Source organism: Bubalus bubalis, chromosome 1, assembly GCF_019923935.1.
Source record: "Bubalus bubalis isolate 160015118507 breed Murrah chromosome 1, NDDB_SH_1, whole genome shotgun sequence".
Classification (NCBI taxonomy): Eukaryota; Metazoa; Chordata; class Mammalia; order Artiodactyla; family Bovidae; genus Bubalus; species Bubalus bubalis.
Window position 1 is genome coordinate 29,875,940 of NC_059157.1, and position 19,237 is coordinate 29,895,176.

Genomic DNA, 19,237 nt, shown 5'->3' on the forward strand with positions numbered 1-19,237 from the left:
GGACTTACGCTCCCCGCCCAGTTATCCCCCCGCGAGATCTGGCGTGGTGGTACGCCCCGTGACGCACGCCGCAGGGCATTTTGGGAACGGTAGTCAGCCCTCCCAAATCCCGCCCTCCGGCGGAACCACTTCCGAGCCAGCCTCCTGAGCGGTGGGCGAGCCTCTGCGTTGCACGTCGGCGCCGCGTAGCTGATATGGTGAGTATTCCTCCCCAGCTCGCCACCGACTCCTGCGTGGTTACCTCCGACCTCACTAGCTGCCTGCAAGTGGGGCTCTGCGGCCCTTGAAAGAACTGGATCTGCCGGGGACCGGTGGTCCGGGCCTTGGTCTGGGCCTTCTCCTCCTCGGCCTGGCCCCTCCCGGTAGAGCCGGAGGGAAGCCGCCCCCGGAAGACCTTCGACTCCCCGGCTCCTCCGCTCTCCCTGCACCTTTCCCTTGTGCGTGCATTTTGAGAACGAGGGAATCATAAGAGGTTTTTAAAAGTTTCGAAGAAAGAGTGGACCTGGAAAAGAGAAGAGTAACTTTCCACATACCTTTTGTTCTCTCGGCAGTGTGGTTGGTAACACTTCCCTGGTTTCCCCCTGACTGCTCAGGCAGGTTCTGCTGCAGTCCGGTATCCCTAGATTTGTGTTCAGTACTTTTCTTTACACCCTGTGCTTTCTCCAGAATTTGTATCTCCAGCTTAGAGATGTATTCTGAGCTCCAGAGCCGCATATCTACTAACTGTACCTCCACTTGGTTGGCCCATATATATTTTAAACTTAGCAAGTTCAAAACTGACTTACCCATCCCCACCTCACCCTGCTTTTCCTCCAGTGACCCCGTCTCAGGTCATTGCGGCACCACCCACCGCACCGTTGTTCATGCCAAACACCTGGAAATCATCCTTGACATCGCCCTCTTCGCAGCTCCTGAACATCTATGGAATGTCCCAAATACTATGGAATCTACAGGGGCTTCCCTGATAGCTCATTTGGTAAAGACTCCACCTGCAATGCAGGAGACCCCGGTTCCATCCCTGGGTTGGGAAGATCACTTGGCGAAGGGATAGGCTACCCACTCCAGTATTCTTGGGCTTCCCTTGTGGCTCAGCTGGTAAAGAATCCGCATGCAATGCGGGAGACCTAGATTTGATCCCTGGCTTGGGAAGATCCCCTGGAGAAGGGAACGGCTACCCACTCCAGTATTCTGGCCTGGAGAATTCCATGGACTCTGTAGTCCATGGGGTCGCAAGGAGTCGGACAGGACTGACCTCTAAATGGTTGTCAGTCATCACAGTCTCTAGCTATTCTTGTCCTTGGCACCATGAGATCTAACCATCTGCTATGGTGTCTTAAGTGGTCTTGTAAGCAGGCCTTCACCAGTCAGAGCCCCTCCATGGGAAAGGTTCAGCCACTTTCACCCCTGTCTTTCCTTTGGAATTTTGGAATACTACTTGGAATACTTCTGTTGGAAATGCTCTTATCTACTTCCTGCTCGGATCTCAGTTTAAATGTTATTTGTTCAGAGAGAGTCTCAATTCAGAAGTGTAAGGAGATTCTAGTGTATTCACATAAAATCTCTTATGGAACCTTTAGAACAACCCTGTGATATTTTTCCAGTATTACAGAAAAGACACACTTGAGTGAGTTACAAGGTCATACAGAAAGAAACAGTGAAATGTTGCTCGTACTTTAAAGTATCTTTCAGTGCCATTAAATATTTTTTATTCAAATAGGTACATAGTATTTAATCAACTTCTTATACTTAACAGATTCTTACTGATGGCAATTTAGGTGGGGATTTTTTTTGTTTGTTTTTTTGCTGTGATGAACAACAGTAAGATAAGTGGACAGCATTCAAGCTAACTTTGTCCTGAACTTTCCTGATTATTTCTTTAGGATAAATTCCAAGAAGTATAACTGGGGCAAAGGGCATGGCCTTTCAATAGGTTATACTTTGTGGAAAATAAAAGCAGTCACCCTTGGAACAATGTGACAGGGATTATAAATGAGAAAAATAGTAATGGTACCTATTTTGAGTATCAGAGTTAGTATATGTCTAGTCATTTAGCATAGTGCCTTCTACTTTTTAAGAGCTTAGTAAATGTTGTACTTACTGATTTAGTTAAAAATAGGACTCTTAGTGTGTAGTATAGTTCTTCATCTTGTTCGGGGCATATTTTAAGAATCTGATGAAATCTTTGAAACCTTTTCCCAGAGGTTGCCTTCCTCTTTCCCACCCTTCTCCCCAAGCAAAATGATATATCTTTTGTCATATGTCATCAACTACGTGAAATTCAGCTTATGGACCCAAATTAAGAACTGCTAATAATTTCATTTTACAAGTGCTTTTTTTTCCCCTTTATAAGTTGCAGGCATTTTCCTACAGCATTAAATATTCACATAAAGCATGATTTTTCATTGCTGTATAATGTTTGTAATTATTTAATTGGTTTCCTCTTGTTGACAGGCTAATATTCGTATACACTAATCTGTGTGTGTTTTGCAGATTTCCTTAGATTAAATTTCTATATGCAGAATTACTAGACCAAGAATAAGAATGTAAGGCTTTTGATTCTATTGCCACATCACCCTGTGATGAATTCTAAGAGTTTATACTCCCACCATCAGTGATATATTAGTTTCATTTCATTGTCTTGCCCACCAGTTGTTATCATAATAGGTTCAGTGTTCCTGTCCTATTCTTAAACCATTTCTTGACCGTTGATCTTTTCATGGCATTGTTAAACCCTATGATTGTGAAGACTATAATTCAGAAATACTGTCCCAGAGCAGTGTGGTCCTCAATCTTTTTCCTTTAGAATCATTGACATAGAAGAGTTTTTAAATATCCTCCCCAGACCAATTTATCAGAATCTCTGGGAGTGTAGCCTAGGAATGGGTACTTTAAAATCCTCAGGTGATTTCAATGTGGAACAAAGGCTTAGAACCTCTAATACAGAATTTATGGTGTTGTGTTTTTCTTGTTGTGTTTTTCTCCATAAAGCAAGGAATTAATTCATAAAATAATTTGAAAAGTCACAGTTAATTTATGCCTTAATCTAAATTCAGTTAGATTCTAATTTATATAAGGATGAGTTTCTTTTGTTTTACAATGAAATTTTGGTTTTATTTGTCTTAGGTTATTTCAGAGGCTATGGATATACTCTTCAGAATAAGAGGTGGCCTTGATCTAGCTTTTCAGCTAGCTACTCCTAATGGTAGGTCTTCCAAGATACTCCTTTTTTACTATAAAAGCGATGATGAAATATTGTGAGATTCTCCCCATTTTGAAAATGAAACTGAGTGAGAGGGTGAATAAACTGTCTAAAGTCAAATAGAAGTGATATGAGAAACTTAGACACTGCGTTCCCCACCACTGCTAGCCCATGGGGCTCCTCTGCACATTAAGGTGTCCCCTTAAGAAACTTTACTGCCCTCTCCAAGAAAATTGTGACAATAAATATAAATATCCACCCTGAGCATAATGTAAATGAGACAGCTAGACTTAGACTTTGCAGACTTAAATAGTACATCACCGTAAGACTCCAGAACCCATTCTCTTGAGATCGTGTGGTTTAGGAATGGCAGGCAGGTTCTATGGGAGAAAAATCAGCAGTGTTGGTATAAACCAAACTCTAGGATGTCTTCCTGTTTCTGACTGCTTGCCACAAACCAAGCTAAAGGATATCGGAGGAGGATGACAAGGAGCTGTGTTTGAGATGTGTTTCATTTGAAATGCCACAGTACATCAAGTGTGAATTCCCAGCTGGCACTTGGTAATTTGAGTCTGAAACTTGGGGGAGAGTGGTCAGAATTGGAGATAGAGAACTTAATGTATCCCAAGGATGATAGTTAATGCCTTGTATTAGATGAAATCACTCAAGAAAAGTATGATCAAGGGTGTCAGGAGCCACAGAGAAGTTCAGAAAGGTGAGGAATAAACAGTGTCAAAGTTCCTTCAAGATCACCAGCTGATGATTATTTACTGGCCCCTTGGAAAGAGGAAGAGAGAGAATGCAAGATGGTCTTTCTGACCCATCCCTTCATATTAAAAAATTGTTCTCTGTGTTGGTCCACATTCTGATCCCCACTCCCCAACCAAATAAGGTAAGTCTCAAGGACAGAGACTTGGGCATCAGTAAGTTCTTTAGTTGATTCTCTAATGTGCAATCAAGATGAGAATCATTTTGCAAGAACTAAATCAAACTCATTTTTACGCCTGTCTTATCAGTAAAGTGTTGTTCCTTGGGCTTCCCTGGTGGCTCAGTGGTGAAGAATCCATCCGCCAATGCAGGAGACATGGGTTGGATCCCTGGGTCGGGAAGAGCCTCTAGAGAAAGAAATGGCAGCTCACTCCGGTATTCTTGCCTGGAAGATCCCATGGACACAGGAGCCTGGCGAGGCTGTAGTCCATGGTGTCACAAAGAGCCGGACATGACTTAACTACTGAGCTCCCATACAGGGTGTTACTTTTGTGGATAAAGCCTTACATTTTACAACTCGCTACAAATTGAAGTTATCCTTTGCTATGAACTTAACTGCAAAGTGTAACTGATCTATCAGTCAACAGACATAATGATGTAATTTCAAATGTAAATAGGGACTGCAGATGCTTTTTACCCAAATAATTGATGTATTTGAGCTTGTTTTCTGACTTAATAGTATTCCTACTCCTGTACCCAACTCTTTGAAACACTCCTTGAAGGGAATCATTAATGAGGAAATACTGAGAACGGAGGTGTTTAACTTTAAAGACATCACAATTATTTAGATATTTCACTGTCTTCAGGGATGGGCAGAAGGTAATCCAGGAATTATGTTTGTCTTTTGTAGTGAAACTATAAATCTTTAAATTTGGATTTCTGAAACATATCAGGATGCCTTTATATCTGACTTGTTATAAGTAATCTTTCTCTCCCACAACCTCCAGGTATTTATTTATCAAGGTATCGATGTGATAGTTAAATATTTTAACCACAGAGTTAAATAGGTTTAGGATTTAGGAGTATAAAACTGGTACAAATATTTAAATATTGTCTTCTTCAGATGTATCTTTTTATATAGTTTTGACTTTGGAACCATGAAAATGTTTTTTATATTCAAAAAATTCTGTTAAGTAAAAAGGAAATCATTGAAGTCAGACAAATACCAGGTTTGATGACATACCACATAGAGGAAAAAAGAACATGACTTAAGAACACAATACTTTGTACAGTCTTAGTGGGATATAGTTTGAGGAAGAGAACTACTAAGAAATTCAAATCTCACTCCAGAGTTTTATTTCTGTAAGTAATATGGTATTTTGAGAGTAATTGGAATCCTCATCCATTGCTGATGGGAGCATAAAATGATGCGGTTCCTCTAGAAAGCAGTTTGACAGGTCCACAAAAAGAGAGTCACCATATGATCCAGCAGTTCCTTCTGGGTTATTACCTAAAAGAATTAAAGATATATCCACACAATAACTTCTGCACAAATATTTGTAAAACCATTATTCATGATAGCTAAAAGATAGAAACAACCCAAATATGTATCAGTTTACAAATGAATAAACAGAGTATGTTCTGTTCATATAATGGAATATTATTCAGCCATAAAAAAGAGTGAAGTGCTAATTCATGCTAGGGATGGATTCACAGTTGGTTGATTCTTGAAGATACTAGGCTGAGTGAAAGAAGCCAGACACAAAAAGCCACAAAATGTGTGATTTTATTTATATGAAGTGTCCAGAGTAAGCCAGTCTACAGAGATCAAAAGTAGGTTAGTGATTGCCATAAGTAAGTGCGGGGGGATGGGGAATGACTGCTGGGAAGTCCAGGGTTTATTTGGGGGTGATGGAATGTTCTGGGATTAGATAGTGATGATTGCAAACCTTGTGGTATACTAAAAGCAACTGAATTGTGCACATTAAAAGAATGGATTTTCTGGTCTATGAATTCTATCTCCCTTTTTTTTAAAGACAAAACAAACTTTTTTTACATTATTGAATCTGAGGAATGGATATTTGGGGGTCACTTTTACTGTGCTCTACTTTTGTGTGCTTGGATACCTTCATGTTGAAAAGTTTGCAGTTTTTTATATAACTTCTATTTGTGTTCTTTTATTTAGAAATTTTTATCAAGAACGCACTAAAGCATGTACTGAGTGACCTGTCAACCAAGCTGTCTTCAAATGCCCTTGTGTTCAGAATTTGCCACAGTTCAGTGTACGTATGGCCTAACAGTGACATGAACACCGTCCCAGGAGAGCTGACCGACAGTTCTGCCTGTAAGGACATAATGCGCTTTATTCAGTGAGTATGCTTGAAGATTGCTAGAAATGTTTTTACAATATCATTTCATATTATAAACATCTCCGTGTATTAAAATTTTAGATTTGAACAGGAAGAAGATACAAAACGAAAATTCACAAAGAAGAAAGATAAAAAGTTATCAGACATGGTAAGCAAATCACCTGTCTTCTTAGTGATAAAAATTTTCAGTCCTTGAATTTGGCTTTGAGTGAGATCTTAGAAAGTTCTTATTTTTTTTTTTTTTACAGATCAGATGATTCAAGTCCAGAAAGATTAAGTGACATGCCCAAGGTTATACCTCTGTTTTATATATCTAAACTTTTGTCCTTGAGTATGTTTGAAGATTACTTAAAAAGGAATCATTCTGAAACATGACAGTGACGCATTATGCTATATGAAATAGTAAATGATAAAGTGATTTACTTTTCTTCACAGTTTTGGTTCTGTTGATTTTTGAACCAGTACTGTTGAGTATCTGCCACGTGCCACAAACTTTGCCAGGTGTTAGAGATAAAAAACAGAGCAGCTACTTCAAGGCAGGAAGTTGTACAAAGTTAATATTTTATATGACTGTAGCGTTTTTCCAGACTAGTGAGAATAATAGAGTGGACATGAGGTTGGAGATGTGGACAGAGACCACTCGGGGGAATCTGAACAAAACCAGTAGCTATAGTAATAAAGAGAAGGGAATGGATACAAGAAATATTTAGGGAATGAAAAGGATTGTACTTGGAGACTTACTGGATGTGAGATGACCAGCTTCTTGCTTGGGTAAAGATGGGAGATGGGGAAGACATGAGGTCAGTGTTGGTCATACTATGTTTGAGACACCAGTGAGGTGTCGACCTGAGCTGTGAGATTTTTAAATGTGGAGTGTACAAAAAAACTATGGGCTTTGGATAAGGATTTGAGAGTTACCGGTCTTTGGAGGTTGACATCTTGAGGGTTACAGGTCAGGTATTCTGTAGAATGTTTCTCAGATTGGGTTTGAGTTTGTTCTCAGCCGCCTTATGGTGGGTTCAGGTGGTCATTGTTGATGGGAATCCCAAAGAAGCAACGTGTGTCCCCAGCACGTCATGTGAAAGAGGCATATGCTTAGTTGGTTCTCGTATCAATGACGTTAACGTTGATCACTTAATGTGGTAACTGCCACTTTTCTCTACTGTGAGGGTCCTATTTTGTGCCCTGATAATTTGAAGGTATCTTGCGGGAAGATGCTTTGAGTTTATGTAAATATCCTATTCCTCATCAAGTTTTTACCCAACACTTCTAACATCAGTTGATAATTGTTGTCAGAATCTAGCATTAATCTGATGGTTGCAAAGTGGTGATTTTTTTCTAAGTCTGTTGTTTCCTTTTATGTTTACAAGATGCCTTTGTACTGAAAGGAAGCACTTTCCCTTTTCGCTGTGTATTAACCGCGTGGAAGCGTGGATTCCTGTTTTATGCAATGAGTTGTCTGTTAGCTGCCATCAGTTATTTTGATGCTCATATTTTCTGCTTTGGCCAAGAGAAGCTTCATGCTGGCTCCAGTGTCCTCTTGATACTGTACTTTTGAATACTTCATACTTTTTTCCAAGGATGTTCCAGGTTCATGTACTTTTGCTATTTCATCTCAGGAATCAGCCATTTCCCCAAGGAAGGCAGACATGTATGCACACATACTATACATATATAATGCACACATCAAGATTTACCCGTGTAAATCATATACCCCCAATAATACTTCAGCCTCACACAATTCCTAACCTTCTCCTGGTGAGAAACCTGGCTTCCAGTACTCTTAATATTTTGCTAAATTTGTTTAATACACAGAAAACATTTTCAGAATTGTTTTTCCATACCACTATCAAAATCAAACCTTCTAACAGAGTTCATTATTAGTATGTCTTTAGAGCAGAGGTATATAGTCATAACATATGTTTAAAAGTTTCTTGATTTGTGGTATTGTATCTTGTTTATTCATTTTTTTGAAAATTTTAAATCTATACAAATATAGTACAATGAACCATAGTGAACTTTTAATGCTTCTGGATACATGATCGGTCTGGTTTCATCTTCATTTCCCACTCACTCTGTGCCTCTCCTCAGATTATTCTGAAGCAGAGAAGAATTTTTCTTTAAGCTAAGAATTGTGCTTTTAAATAATTTACTGTAATATAGTTTGCTGTTGCTGCTAAGTCGCTTCAGTAGTGTCTGACTCTGTGTGACCCCAGAGACAGCAGCCCACCAGGCTCCCCTGTCCCTAGGAGTCTCCAGGCAAGAACACTGGAGTGGGTTGCCATTTCCTTCTCCAATGCATGAAAGTGAAAAGTGAAAGTGAAGTCGCTCAGTCGTGTCTGACTCCTAGTGACCCCATGGACTGCAGCCTACCAGGCTCCTCTGGCCATGGGATTTTCCAGGCAAGAGTACTGGAGTGGGGTGCCATTGCCTTCTCCAGTAATGTACTTTATATGGTCCTTAAAAAGTCCTTTTACTTACCTTTTATATTATTGTTCAGTGTGCTTTAAGTTAACTATTACTGTTTATCTTTGTAGCATCAAATAGTAAATATAGATCTGATGCTGGAAGTGTCAACCCCTCTGGCCGCCATAACGCCCATTATTGAAAGAGAAAGCGGAGGACATCACTATGTTAGTATGACTTTACCAGTTGATGCAGTTTTATCTGTTGCTGCAGAAGAAATGTGGGGAAAGTAGGTATTTTCTAATACTACTGCCACCTTTAAATGAGGACCCTCCCCCAAAGTAATCAAAGCCCATTTTTAAGTGTCATTGAGGCATATCTAGGGTGGTGGTTGTTCTTTTTTACTATGATTTACTCCGTGTTTATTATTAAACTAAGAGTCATCTAGTAATTCAGTGTTTATTGAGGAAGTAGGATAATATGCAAAACCTATAGAATTTTCCATTTATCTGCACAGAGGAAATTTAGTTTATTTAACATTAACTTTTTATTATTTAGACTTACTTTAATAAACCCAGTCCTATTGAGGGCATATTAGGAATATATTCACTCAACAGTTTCATGTATCATAACTATTATAATTTTTGTTAATGCACTTGTATATTTCCGCCCCACAGAGTTCGTAAACTTCTAGTTGATGCAATTCATAATCAACTAACTGATATGGAAAAATGCATTTTGAAATACATGAAAGGAACATCCATTGTGGTTCCTGAACCACTGCACTTTTTATTACCAGGGGAAAAAAATCTTGTAACAATTTCATATCCATCAGGAATTCCCGATGGTCAGCTGCAGGCCTATAGAAAGGTAAGACCAATTCATTCTTAGAAAAATAAAAATATCATTCATTTTGTATTTAATTTTGTGCTTCTAATAAATAGCCAGCATTTTGTGATTTAATTTTATAAAGTGTGGATGCACAGTATTGGCTTTACATGTTATTTAATGTCTATTCTCATGTAACTTTTTTAAGTCTTTTTAAAAAAATATTATGCTAAATTATATATAACATTTTAATTTATATATTCGGTGAAGTTCATATGTTATTTTTCTGTAGTGAAATATAAGAATGAAAAGATACTTACATGCCTAGAGTAGCTGATGAGTGCTATTTAATAATTTCCTTTTCTTTTCCATTACTTGTAAATTTATAAAAGAGACAAGATTACAGTTAGAGAAGGGAAATTAGATTTTATCCTGTTTCTAATTAGGATTTGTAGTACTCCATCCCCCACCTCCCAGGGTCATTTGGGTTTTATTAGAGGCGTTTTGAAGAAAACATGATCAGCATTCAAAGAAATGAGATTTATTGGCAAACGACTGGTTTGATAGTGTGTGTGTGTATATATATATATATTTTTTTTTTTTTTTTGGTAGTATGTATTTTTTGTTAGTATATATTTTTGATATGTGGCCTTGCCTAGTACCCATCAAATTATACCATGGAAACATCTTCCCAATCTGTGTCCCTGAAAAGAGATGTAACACTGTAACCCTCTGTGCCTCTCTGTAAGTGCCAAATGAATTGATTTGCAGAGGCAACAGTTACACAAGCTAATGATCTAATTCAAACTGCTTGAATACATAGGAGATATCAAAAAGAAGATATCAGACTTTCAGAGTAACTATTACATGTTTTTATACATTCAGGAATATGTTGCCTTTTAAACATATATGTGTATTTTTATTTTGATGCCATATTGCTCTTTAAACCACCAATTTCCATTCCGTAATCTAATCACTACCCCTTATATTTGTTAAATACTCTAAGCATGATTTTTAAAAATGAAAACCTAAGCATGATTATTTTGGTATAGTTATATCTTTGTTAATTACTCATTTATAAGACTTTCAAAACTAGTCTTTAGCCTGGATTTATTTTAGCAGACTGTGTTACAATAAGTAATTTTAAATTATCTCAGTTCTTTCACTGTAACAAATTATTTTCAATTTTCTATATTCTCTTCCAGTTTCTATCCATATGCATAGATAAACCAAAATAAATCCTTTTTGGTTTTTGTTTAAATCTCACCCTCTTTGACCTTCATGAATAAAATCATAAGTGTTTGATATCTTGTATAACCAGTATATAGTAAATTTTCTGTTTTGGGTTTATTTATTGACTGGGAACCTATATCATTTAACCTTTTTTCTCTTATTTCCTGTTGATTCTGGTTTTATTTAGGAATTACACGATGTCTTCAATCTGCCTCATGACAGACCTTATTTCAAAAGGTCTAATGCTTATCATTTTCCAGATGAACCATACAAAGATGGTTACATTAGAAATCCACATACTTATCTCAATCCACCTAACATAGAGACTGGTATGGTGAGTTTAGTAATTGTTTATACGAGTTGGGTGATCATTAGTGTCATTAGTTGTTTTTTGCTTCTGCCCAGTGGATATTTGATTGTGATTAATTTTTTTTTTATTCTCTGCGGGACTTAGGTTGCTAATATTTTGTTAAGATTTTTGCATTTATGTAATGATATTGTCTTTACAATTTTATTTTCTCATACTGTTCTTACTTCACTTTTGTATCAGTAATACACTGATATATTGAAAGAGTTGGAGAGTATTTTTTTTATTTTTTTAATTTTTATAAGGCACTAAAAGTAATCATTGGAGAAGAAAATGGCAACCCACTCCAGTGTTATTGCCTGGAGAATCCCAGGGACGGGGAAGCCTCGTGGGCTGCTGTCTATGGGGTCGCACAGAGTCGGACACGACTGGAGTGACTTAGCAGCAAAAGTAACAATCTAGCTCTGAAAACAGTAAATGACTTGAGCATGTGTATGTATATAATGTTATCTTAATAGATGATGTACGTATGTATACATATAATATATACATCTGCTGCTGCTAAGTCACTTCAGTCGTGTCCGACTCTGTGCGACCCCATAGACGGCAGCCCACCAGGCTTCCCCGTCCCTGGGATTCTCCAGGCAAGAACACTGGAGCGGGTTGCCATTTCCTTCTCCAATGCATGAAAGTGAAAAGTGAAAGTGAAGTCGCTCAGTCGTGTCCAACCCTTAGCGACCCCATGGACTGCAGCCCACCAGGCTCCTCCATCTATGGGATTTTCCAGGCAAGAGTACTGGAGTGGGATGCCATCACCTTTTCCAAATATATACATCTACAGTTAATATATTACTGTGTTTCTTCTTTTTATATAGGTTTATGTGGTCCAGGGCACATATGGTTACCATCATTATATGCAGGATCGAATAGATGACAATGGCTGGGGCTGTGCTTATCGGTCTCTACAGACTATCTGCTCCTGGTTCAAACACCAGGGATACACAGAAAGATCCATTCCAACACACAGAGAAATCCAGCAGGTACAGAACATGCCATTTTGAATTATATGGACGTTTCATGGACCCTAATATACCATTAAATAATTATACCTACCTCATGGTCCAGACTTACTTCTGTTTTGAAGGGAAAAAACATATATACTAATAATCAAGGGAAATCCCTATACATAATTTTTAATAGCTGTCTTGTGTATGATTTTTTTTTTGTATTTTTAAATAAAGGCTCTAGTTGATGCTGGGGACAAACCAGCAACATTTGTTGGATCACGGCAGTGGATTGGATCTATCGAGGTACAGCTGGTGCTGAACCATTTGATTGGTGTAACTTCAAAAATACTGTTTGTCAGGTAAGGAAACTTTAAGAAATTTGAGAAATCACTTCAAAGAGAGTTTGTCACTTTTATTAAAAGAAAAAAGTACGCTTTTCCCCCAATTTGTTTTTGCTCTTTTCTCTTCCTCCACATTGCCCCCTTGCTTTATAAATCTCATTTTTTCCAGTCCTAAATTTTTTTGCTGTTATTTTTTAGAAGATGTTTGTGAGTAAACTTCATGATATGTACTTGTACGATCTAGGCCTAGTCTTAGTCTGGAAGAGGAAAACTTGGAAATATGTCAACTTTGAGTAGTTACAGAAGGTCTGGTTTTTTAATGGAAAAGTCATTGAATTCTTGGAAGGGAAAAATCAAATATTGATCTATGACTGACCTTTTTGTTTATTCCTACTCTTTTTGCTTCCTCAGATTTTAAGAAACTAATCATGTATCCAAATATAATTTTATCTTTTCCTTATTTATTATAATAGGAAATTTTATATAGGAAATAGGAAATTTATAATATAGGAATACAAAGTTTATAAATAGGAAATTTATAATAGGAAATTTCCTTATCTATTAAAAATAGAATACTTCTAGTATTAAAATATGAGCAAATATTAGATAAGATTGATTTCTATGACCATCTCTAGCTTACTCCTTATATATGAGCTTATGTTTTTAATACATTTATTATGACAACCTTGATAACTGTAATGTCATTATTCTTATTGTCCAAGTACTTTAGTACATCTGATTTCACAGTTGGAATTTGGATTGGATATGGAAATCAGTGCTAACAAATAAGTAATAGATTAAATAGTGAAGTAGATGGTGATTAAAAAGTGAAAGTTTTGACACATGAAAATGTTGCTTCATTCATTCCTTACGAAGCAAGAGCTAAGGGTTAGTTAGCACCACCTGGCACCTCCATTCTAAAAAAAAAAAATTTCATCTTTTCTATTCTCAGAAGTAAAAATTGTATGATATTGAAATATTCCCTAAAAATATGTTGTACTTGCAAACGTTTTGCAGTTTTCACACTGGCTTCACAGACATTGTCTGTTTTAGTCCTGGAATCTCCTGTCACATAGAAGGGCAGGTATTTTTGGTCCCAGATTAAAGATGAGGAATTACAGATGAGTTTGATGGTAAGAAGACAAAATCCTAGGATTTAAAACCTATCCTTCTGAAATTAAATCCGCCCATAAGAATCCCCTCAGTATCAAAGTGACCACTTTCAATCTTAGGTTAAAAGTCCAGAACCTTCTTATGCAGTTCTAGAAGCAAAGAATCAAGGTCTTCTTTCCTAGCTCATTTAGTGACCTTAAATATTTAGAGGTTGTATTGCTTTAAATTGCTCTCAGTTCCCTACCACTTAATTTTACTTAAATTTATATCTATATTTTTAATAACCAAAAAAGAAACCAAAAAAATAGAAAACATTAGTTCCCAAGCTCATTTGATCTTCAGAATAGTTCATCTGATAGAAACTGGTTTCTTTCTAGCCAAGGTTCTGAAATGGCCTCTCAGGGACGGGAACTGGCTAATCATTTCCAGAGTGAAGGAACTCCAATAATGATTGGTAAGGTGTTTTGGAATCTTGTGTTCTTTTGGTAGATGGAGAATATGTGAAACTTACCGTTAATGTAAATACATAATGGCACATAATATCAGTCCTTTGTAAACATATTAAAATTAGCTTTTACAGCATGCATACTGACCTCTGGATATTTTTTAAAATTTCCAAGATGGGAGGAAAGTTATAAAAAAGATTATAATAACTAGAAGTAGTAAAGGCTAAGAAGAGATTTGATAACTGTGTTCAAATAGACTTCAGAGCAGAATGGAAAAGAGACAGTGGTCACTCAGTATAGCATCCATCCTGGCTGTCAGGAACTTGGCTCGCTGTGTGACATTATGCAAATTGCTTAACCTCTCTGGGCTTTCTTTGTAAAATAAGAGAATTGGATTAGCTAATCTAAAGATACAATTCTATGAGAAATAAGACTTGCCCTGGATGACAGAAGGCAAGCTAAGACTGGTGTGTAAGAAATGCAGGTAGGCAGATGTCAGCAAACGACAGAAAGTACTGAGTAGACAGGCTGCACCGTTGGAGGTACTCAGAGCAGAGAGAACATGGCTTGTCTGCTGAGAGAGGTACCAACAGCAATGATTGCTACCCTGTTGTGAGGAGTTTAGACCCTCTGTGGCCCTTTTTAAATCCAGTTTAGGTAATTCCATGAATATTAAAGTGACATAGAAACCTAATATGATTATAGATGTGATTGTATCTTTTCTGTCTTAAAGATGTGATTTTGTCTTTTCAGAGTATATTTGACGTTATGTCTTTTCCAGTTTAGGGCAATCAATTTTAATATTATGTTAGATCAATTCATAGGCAAAATAATCTTTTTTCAACTGAAATTGAGTGGGAAGTTTAGACTAACATATGCCCTCTCATTTCTTTATTTCCTCTTCTATAGGGGGAGGAGTTTTGGCTCACACAATACTAGGAGTTGCATGGAATGAAATTACAGGACAGATAAAATTTCTGATTTTAGATCCACATTATACAGGTGCTGAAGATCTGCAGGTTATTTTGGAAAAGGTAAGTGTCTGTTTAACAAATAAATACAAGGAAAAGAACCCAAAACCAGGAGGGAGAACTGGAAGCTAACAGAAAGCTGGATTGTAAACTGAGAGCAGAGATCCTCACTGTAAGGAAGGACTCTAAGCCTGTGATGAGTAACTCTCTCTAGGTATGAAGGTCAGGGGTAACTAAAGTAATAGAATACGAAACTCATAAATATATTCCTTTGGAGACTTTACAGCTTGTTGTGAATATAGTGAGATTTATCAATGCCTCAAAAAAGAGTAAATATATAACGTTTATAATTTTCAAATTAACCAAAATTGGCAGTATGATAGACATTATGGAGACTTGACTGCTTTTATATATATATTTTTTTTACATATAACTTAATCTCATTCTATGAAAGATTTGAATTTGAAACAAATTTAAGAATATTTGTTAATGCTTAAACTACCAGCTAAAGGAGGTTTAAATTTACCTTAATTTATAGGCAACTAATTCAGATTTAGTACTGAGTTTTAATGAGAAATTAGTACTAAATTTCCATGAAACCCGTACTAAATCTTTCGGAGGCAAGTGTTATAAGACATAAGTTAAATTTTTAAAAAGTTTTATATGTTTTGCCAAATAAGTCATTAGTACCAATAAAAAGATTTCTTAAATCAGAAATCCTAGGGGATTCTGGGGAAATGGATGGTTTAACATTGAAATTCACTTATGAGAGATCTTCAAAACTGAATATAGCTATATGAGATTAGTAAAGCCCTATGGATGAGATGTTTATGTAAAGAGTTTTTAGTGTTTTATGTAGCTGAACTCTTATATCTCCACTTTAGTAAAGTCTTTTGCCAATTATTGGAGCATCTATAAATACTAACAGAATAGAAACACATTCTTAAAATTTTAAATGCCACATACACACAATTTTCTCTTTCAAGGCATTTGGACTTCTAAGTCTATGACATGTTCTTGGCTGGTATACATATCTTCCTGAAAATAGGAGCAATTTCTGTAGCAAAGTGCTCATTCATTGCACATTCATTAAGTACCTAATATTTACCATCCACTGTCCTAAGCACTGGGGGTATTAAAATGGATCTTTGAAGAGCTCTTTGTCCTTTGTATAGAAGGACAAAGAAGGAGAGTCCATAAAGGACTGCTGCTGCTAAGTCGCTTCAGTCGCCTCTGACTCTTTGCGACCCCATAGACGGCAGCCCACCAGGCTCCTCCGTCCCTGGGATTCTCTAGGCAAGAATACTGGAGTGGGTTGCTGTTTCCTTCTCCAATGCATGCATGCATGCTAAGTTGCATCAGTTGTGTTCGACTCTGTGCAACCCCATGGACAGCAGCCCACCAGGCTCGTCTGTCCACGGGATTCTCCAGGCAAGAATACTGGAGTGGGTTGCTATTTTCTCCTCCACCATAAAGGATTCCTTCCTCCCAAAAATGCTGTCTTCGGTGGCGCTTACAAGGCCGCCCCTGCAAAAGGATCACTCAAAGTAAGTGAAAGGAAAGCTGGGTATGTTCTGAGAACTGTGGCATTTTTAACGTGACTTGAGCTGGTGGAGAGGGGTGGCTGATGGCTGGAGGGATCTGCAGAAGCTAAGTCAGGATGGCCACTGAGAACCAGGCTGAGACGCATGTGTTTAGATGTTATCTTAAAGGCACTTAGAAGCCTTAGAGTTGCTGTAACAACACTGTAGAGGGAGTGGCTTATAGTAGCGGAAGTTTACTTCTCAGAGTTCTGGAGGCTGGGAAATCCAGGGTGGAGGTGCCGGCTGATTTAGTGGGTGGTGAGGCCCACTTTCTAGTTCAAAGATGGCAAACTCCCTCACTGTCCCCACGTGGTATAAGGGATGAGGGAGCTCTCTGGGCGCTCTAATGACGGCTCTGTTGTCATTAATGCAGTCAGCTCCCAGAGGCCCCACTTCAGATGCCAACACATTGGAGATTAGGGTTCATCATACAAGTCTTAGACACATTCAGTCTAGGTCAGGGGCCGGACGGACAATTCTCCCTCTGCCTGACCTCTCTACCCACTTGGGGAGCTTTCCTGTGTAAGTTCCCTAAGCCAGTCACCTCAAAAGAAAGACGTCTGGCTCCTCTCCTTACCCCCACAGTTGCTGGTTTGGGCACCGTCTCTACCCACTTATCTTGAAAAAAATTTGAGACCAGTTACCTAGAGATGGCCCACATGTGTGAAAGATTAAAACAGAAAGTGTAAGCCTTTTTCTATCATTAAGAAAACATTTTAGGACATGAAATTCATTAGAGAAAGTTTTGCTGAAAAAAGGAGATGATAAAAAGAATTTTATGTAAAGAAACAACTCTCAATGGAAATAAACGAGACTTAAGGTTCGTCTAGTCAAGGCTATGGTTTTTCCTGTGGTCATGTATGGATGTGAGAGTTGGACTGTGAAGAAGGCTGAGCGCCGAAGATTTGATGCTTTTGAACTGTGGTGTTGGAGAAGACTCTTGAGAGTCCCTTGGACTGCAAGGAGATCCAACCAGTCCATTCTGAAGGAGATCAGCCCTGGGATTTCTTTGGAAGGAATGATGCTGAAGCTGAAACTGCAGTACTTTGGCCACCTCATGCGAAGAGTTGACTCATTGGAAAAGACTCTGATGCTGGGAGGGATTAGGGGCAGGAGAAGGGGACGACAGAGGATGAGATGGCTGGATGGCATCACTGACTCGATGGACGTGAGTCTGAGTGAACTCCAGGAGTTGGTGATGGACAGGGAGGCCTGGCGTGCTGCGATTCATGGGGTCGCAAAAAGTTGGACACGACTGAGCGACTGATCTGATCTGATCTGATCTGTAGGCAGGGGGAGCAGAACTGGTAGAGGATTTTTTAATTTTTACTTTTACCTTATTTGAATTTTTTTATGTGTATCTTATTTTTGCAATCAGAAAAATAATAAAGACCTAAAGAGCATCTCTACTCAACCCTCTCCCCTCCACACTGAAAAAACAGGCTAACAGACCATCTTCCTCTGTAGGAACTATGACCTTTGACTTCAGGTCCCTGCCAGAATGCCCAGCAGCCTCCTAGTTAGGTGGGCTTCCCTGATGACTCAAGTGGTAAAGAATCTGCCTACCAATGCAGGAGACACAGGAGACTTGGGTTCCATCTCTGGGTTGGGAAGACCCCTGGAGGAGGAAATGACAACCCACTCCAGTACTCTTACCTGGAAAATCCCATGGACAGAGGAGCCAGGTAGGGTCCATGGGGTCACGAGAGTAGGTCATGACTAAGCACGCATTCATACACTCCCAGCTAGGTAGGGTAAAGGAACAAGACCACTGCCTGTCACTCAGCACAATGACATTTTGAGTCCTCAATAACCTCTGAACAAGTATGTGTAAGCAAGCGTTTCATTTCAGAATGATGTAAACTCAGACAAGTCATCAGCTGGGTCTTTAAGAAAATAAATCAATGGCCCTAGAAGAAATTTGATGAACTTAACTATATTCACAATGAAATGTTGTTTGAAAGTAATTTTCTCTGCTGGAAAAAAGGATTAATACTGACATGAAACTGGGAAGTGGCAGTGATTACGGCCTGAGGAAAATGAAGAATGTAGAATGCAACTCCTAAGGGCAAGTTCAGATTGCTTTACTACCTGGTATCACTGCTGAGATGCCATTGCTGGGAAATCAGAGGCTGGAGAGGCCCACTTGCAATGAAAAGGCTCATAGGCTTTCTCACTGTCTATACAGTCTTCCATGGGACAGATGGCAGTTAAATTATCACATGCCATCGACTACCAGAATTATAAAACCATACATCTTAAAAATCAATAAAATATGACATTGAGTAATAGTACCATAATGAAGCTTTTCCTTTTTTAAATGATTCCTATGATTAAATATCATAGAATTAAAAATTTTTTTAATTCTATCTGAAATGAACCCAAATAAGCTACTTTTCTGTGCTTAATAGGAATTCAGATACTTGCACTGTATAGGTATTTACAGTCTTCCTGCAAGATTCGGTTGTAAAATGTTACAATTTCAATTATGTAGTCCTGTAACTTTGTAATAGGTTTTCCTTTCCCTTCTCCCACATCTAGGGCTGGTGTGGATGGAAGGGCCCAGAGTTTTGGAACAAGGATGCTTACTATAACTTATGCCTCCCTCAGAGACCAAATACTATTTAAAATATCTTGGACTCAAAGACTGTATCAAAATTGTACTTTGTAACTTTGTTGATAAAGAATAAATTTAATTTCAAATTAAATCCTGGGGGTAGTTTGAT

The 19,237-nt window shown here is 38.1% G+C and overlaps 1 protein-coding gene across 4 annotated transcripts; it reads left to right on the forward strand.

Annotated features, from left to right (window-relative positions):
• Positions 1-64: 64 nt before the first annotated feature.
• Positions 65-19,219, forward strand: UFSP2 (UFM1 specific peptidase 2). 4 transcript variants are annotated; one of them, XM_044938367.1, is made up of 12 exons: positions 65-197; positions 3,124-3,202; positions 6,093-6,276; positions 6,358-6,424; positions 8,814-8,971; positions 9,360-9,552; positions 10,931-11,077; positions 11,926-12,090; positions 12,292-12,416; positions 13,889-13,965; positions 14,867-14,991; positions 19,053-19,219. In XM_044938367.1, exons 1-12 carry the CDS (start codon positions 195-197, stop codon positions 19,137-19,139), a joined length of 1,410 nt encoding a protein of 469 aa, XP_044794302.1. In that variant the 5' UTR covers positions 65-194; the 3' UTR covers positions 19,140-19,219. The 4 variants fall into 4 exon arrangements, with proteins under 4 accessions (XP_044794302.1, XP_044794304.1, XP_044794305.1 ...); XM_044938369.1 differs by lacking the exons at positions 65-197; positions 3,124-3,202 and adding exons at positions 6,525-6,567; positions 16,360-16,475 and having other exon boundaries at positions 6,109-6,251; XM_044938368.1 differs by lacking the exons at positions 65-197; positions 3,124-3,202 and adding exons at positions 6,525-6,567; positions 16,360-16,475 and having other exon boundaries at positions 6,201-6,276.
• Positions 19,220-19,237: the final 18 nt, after the last annotated feature.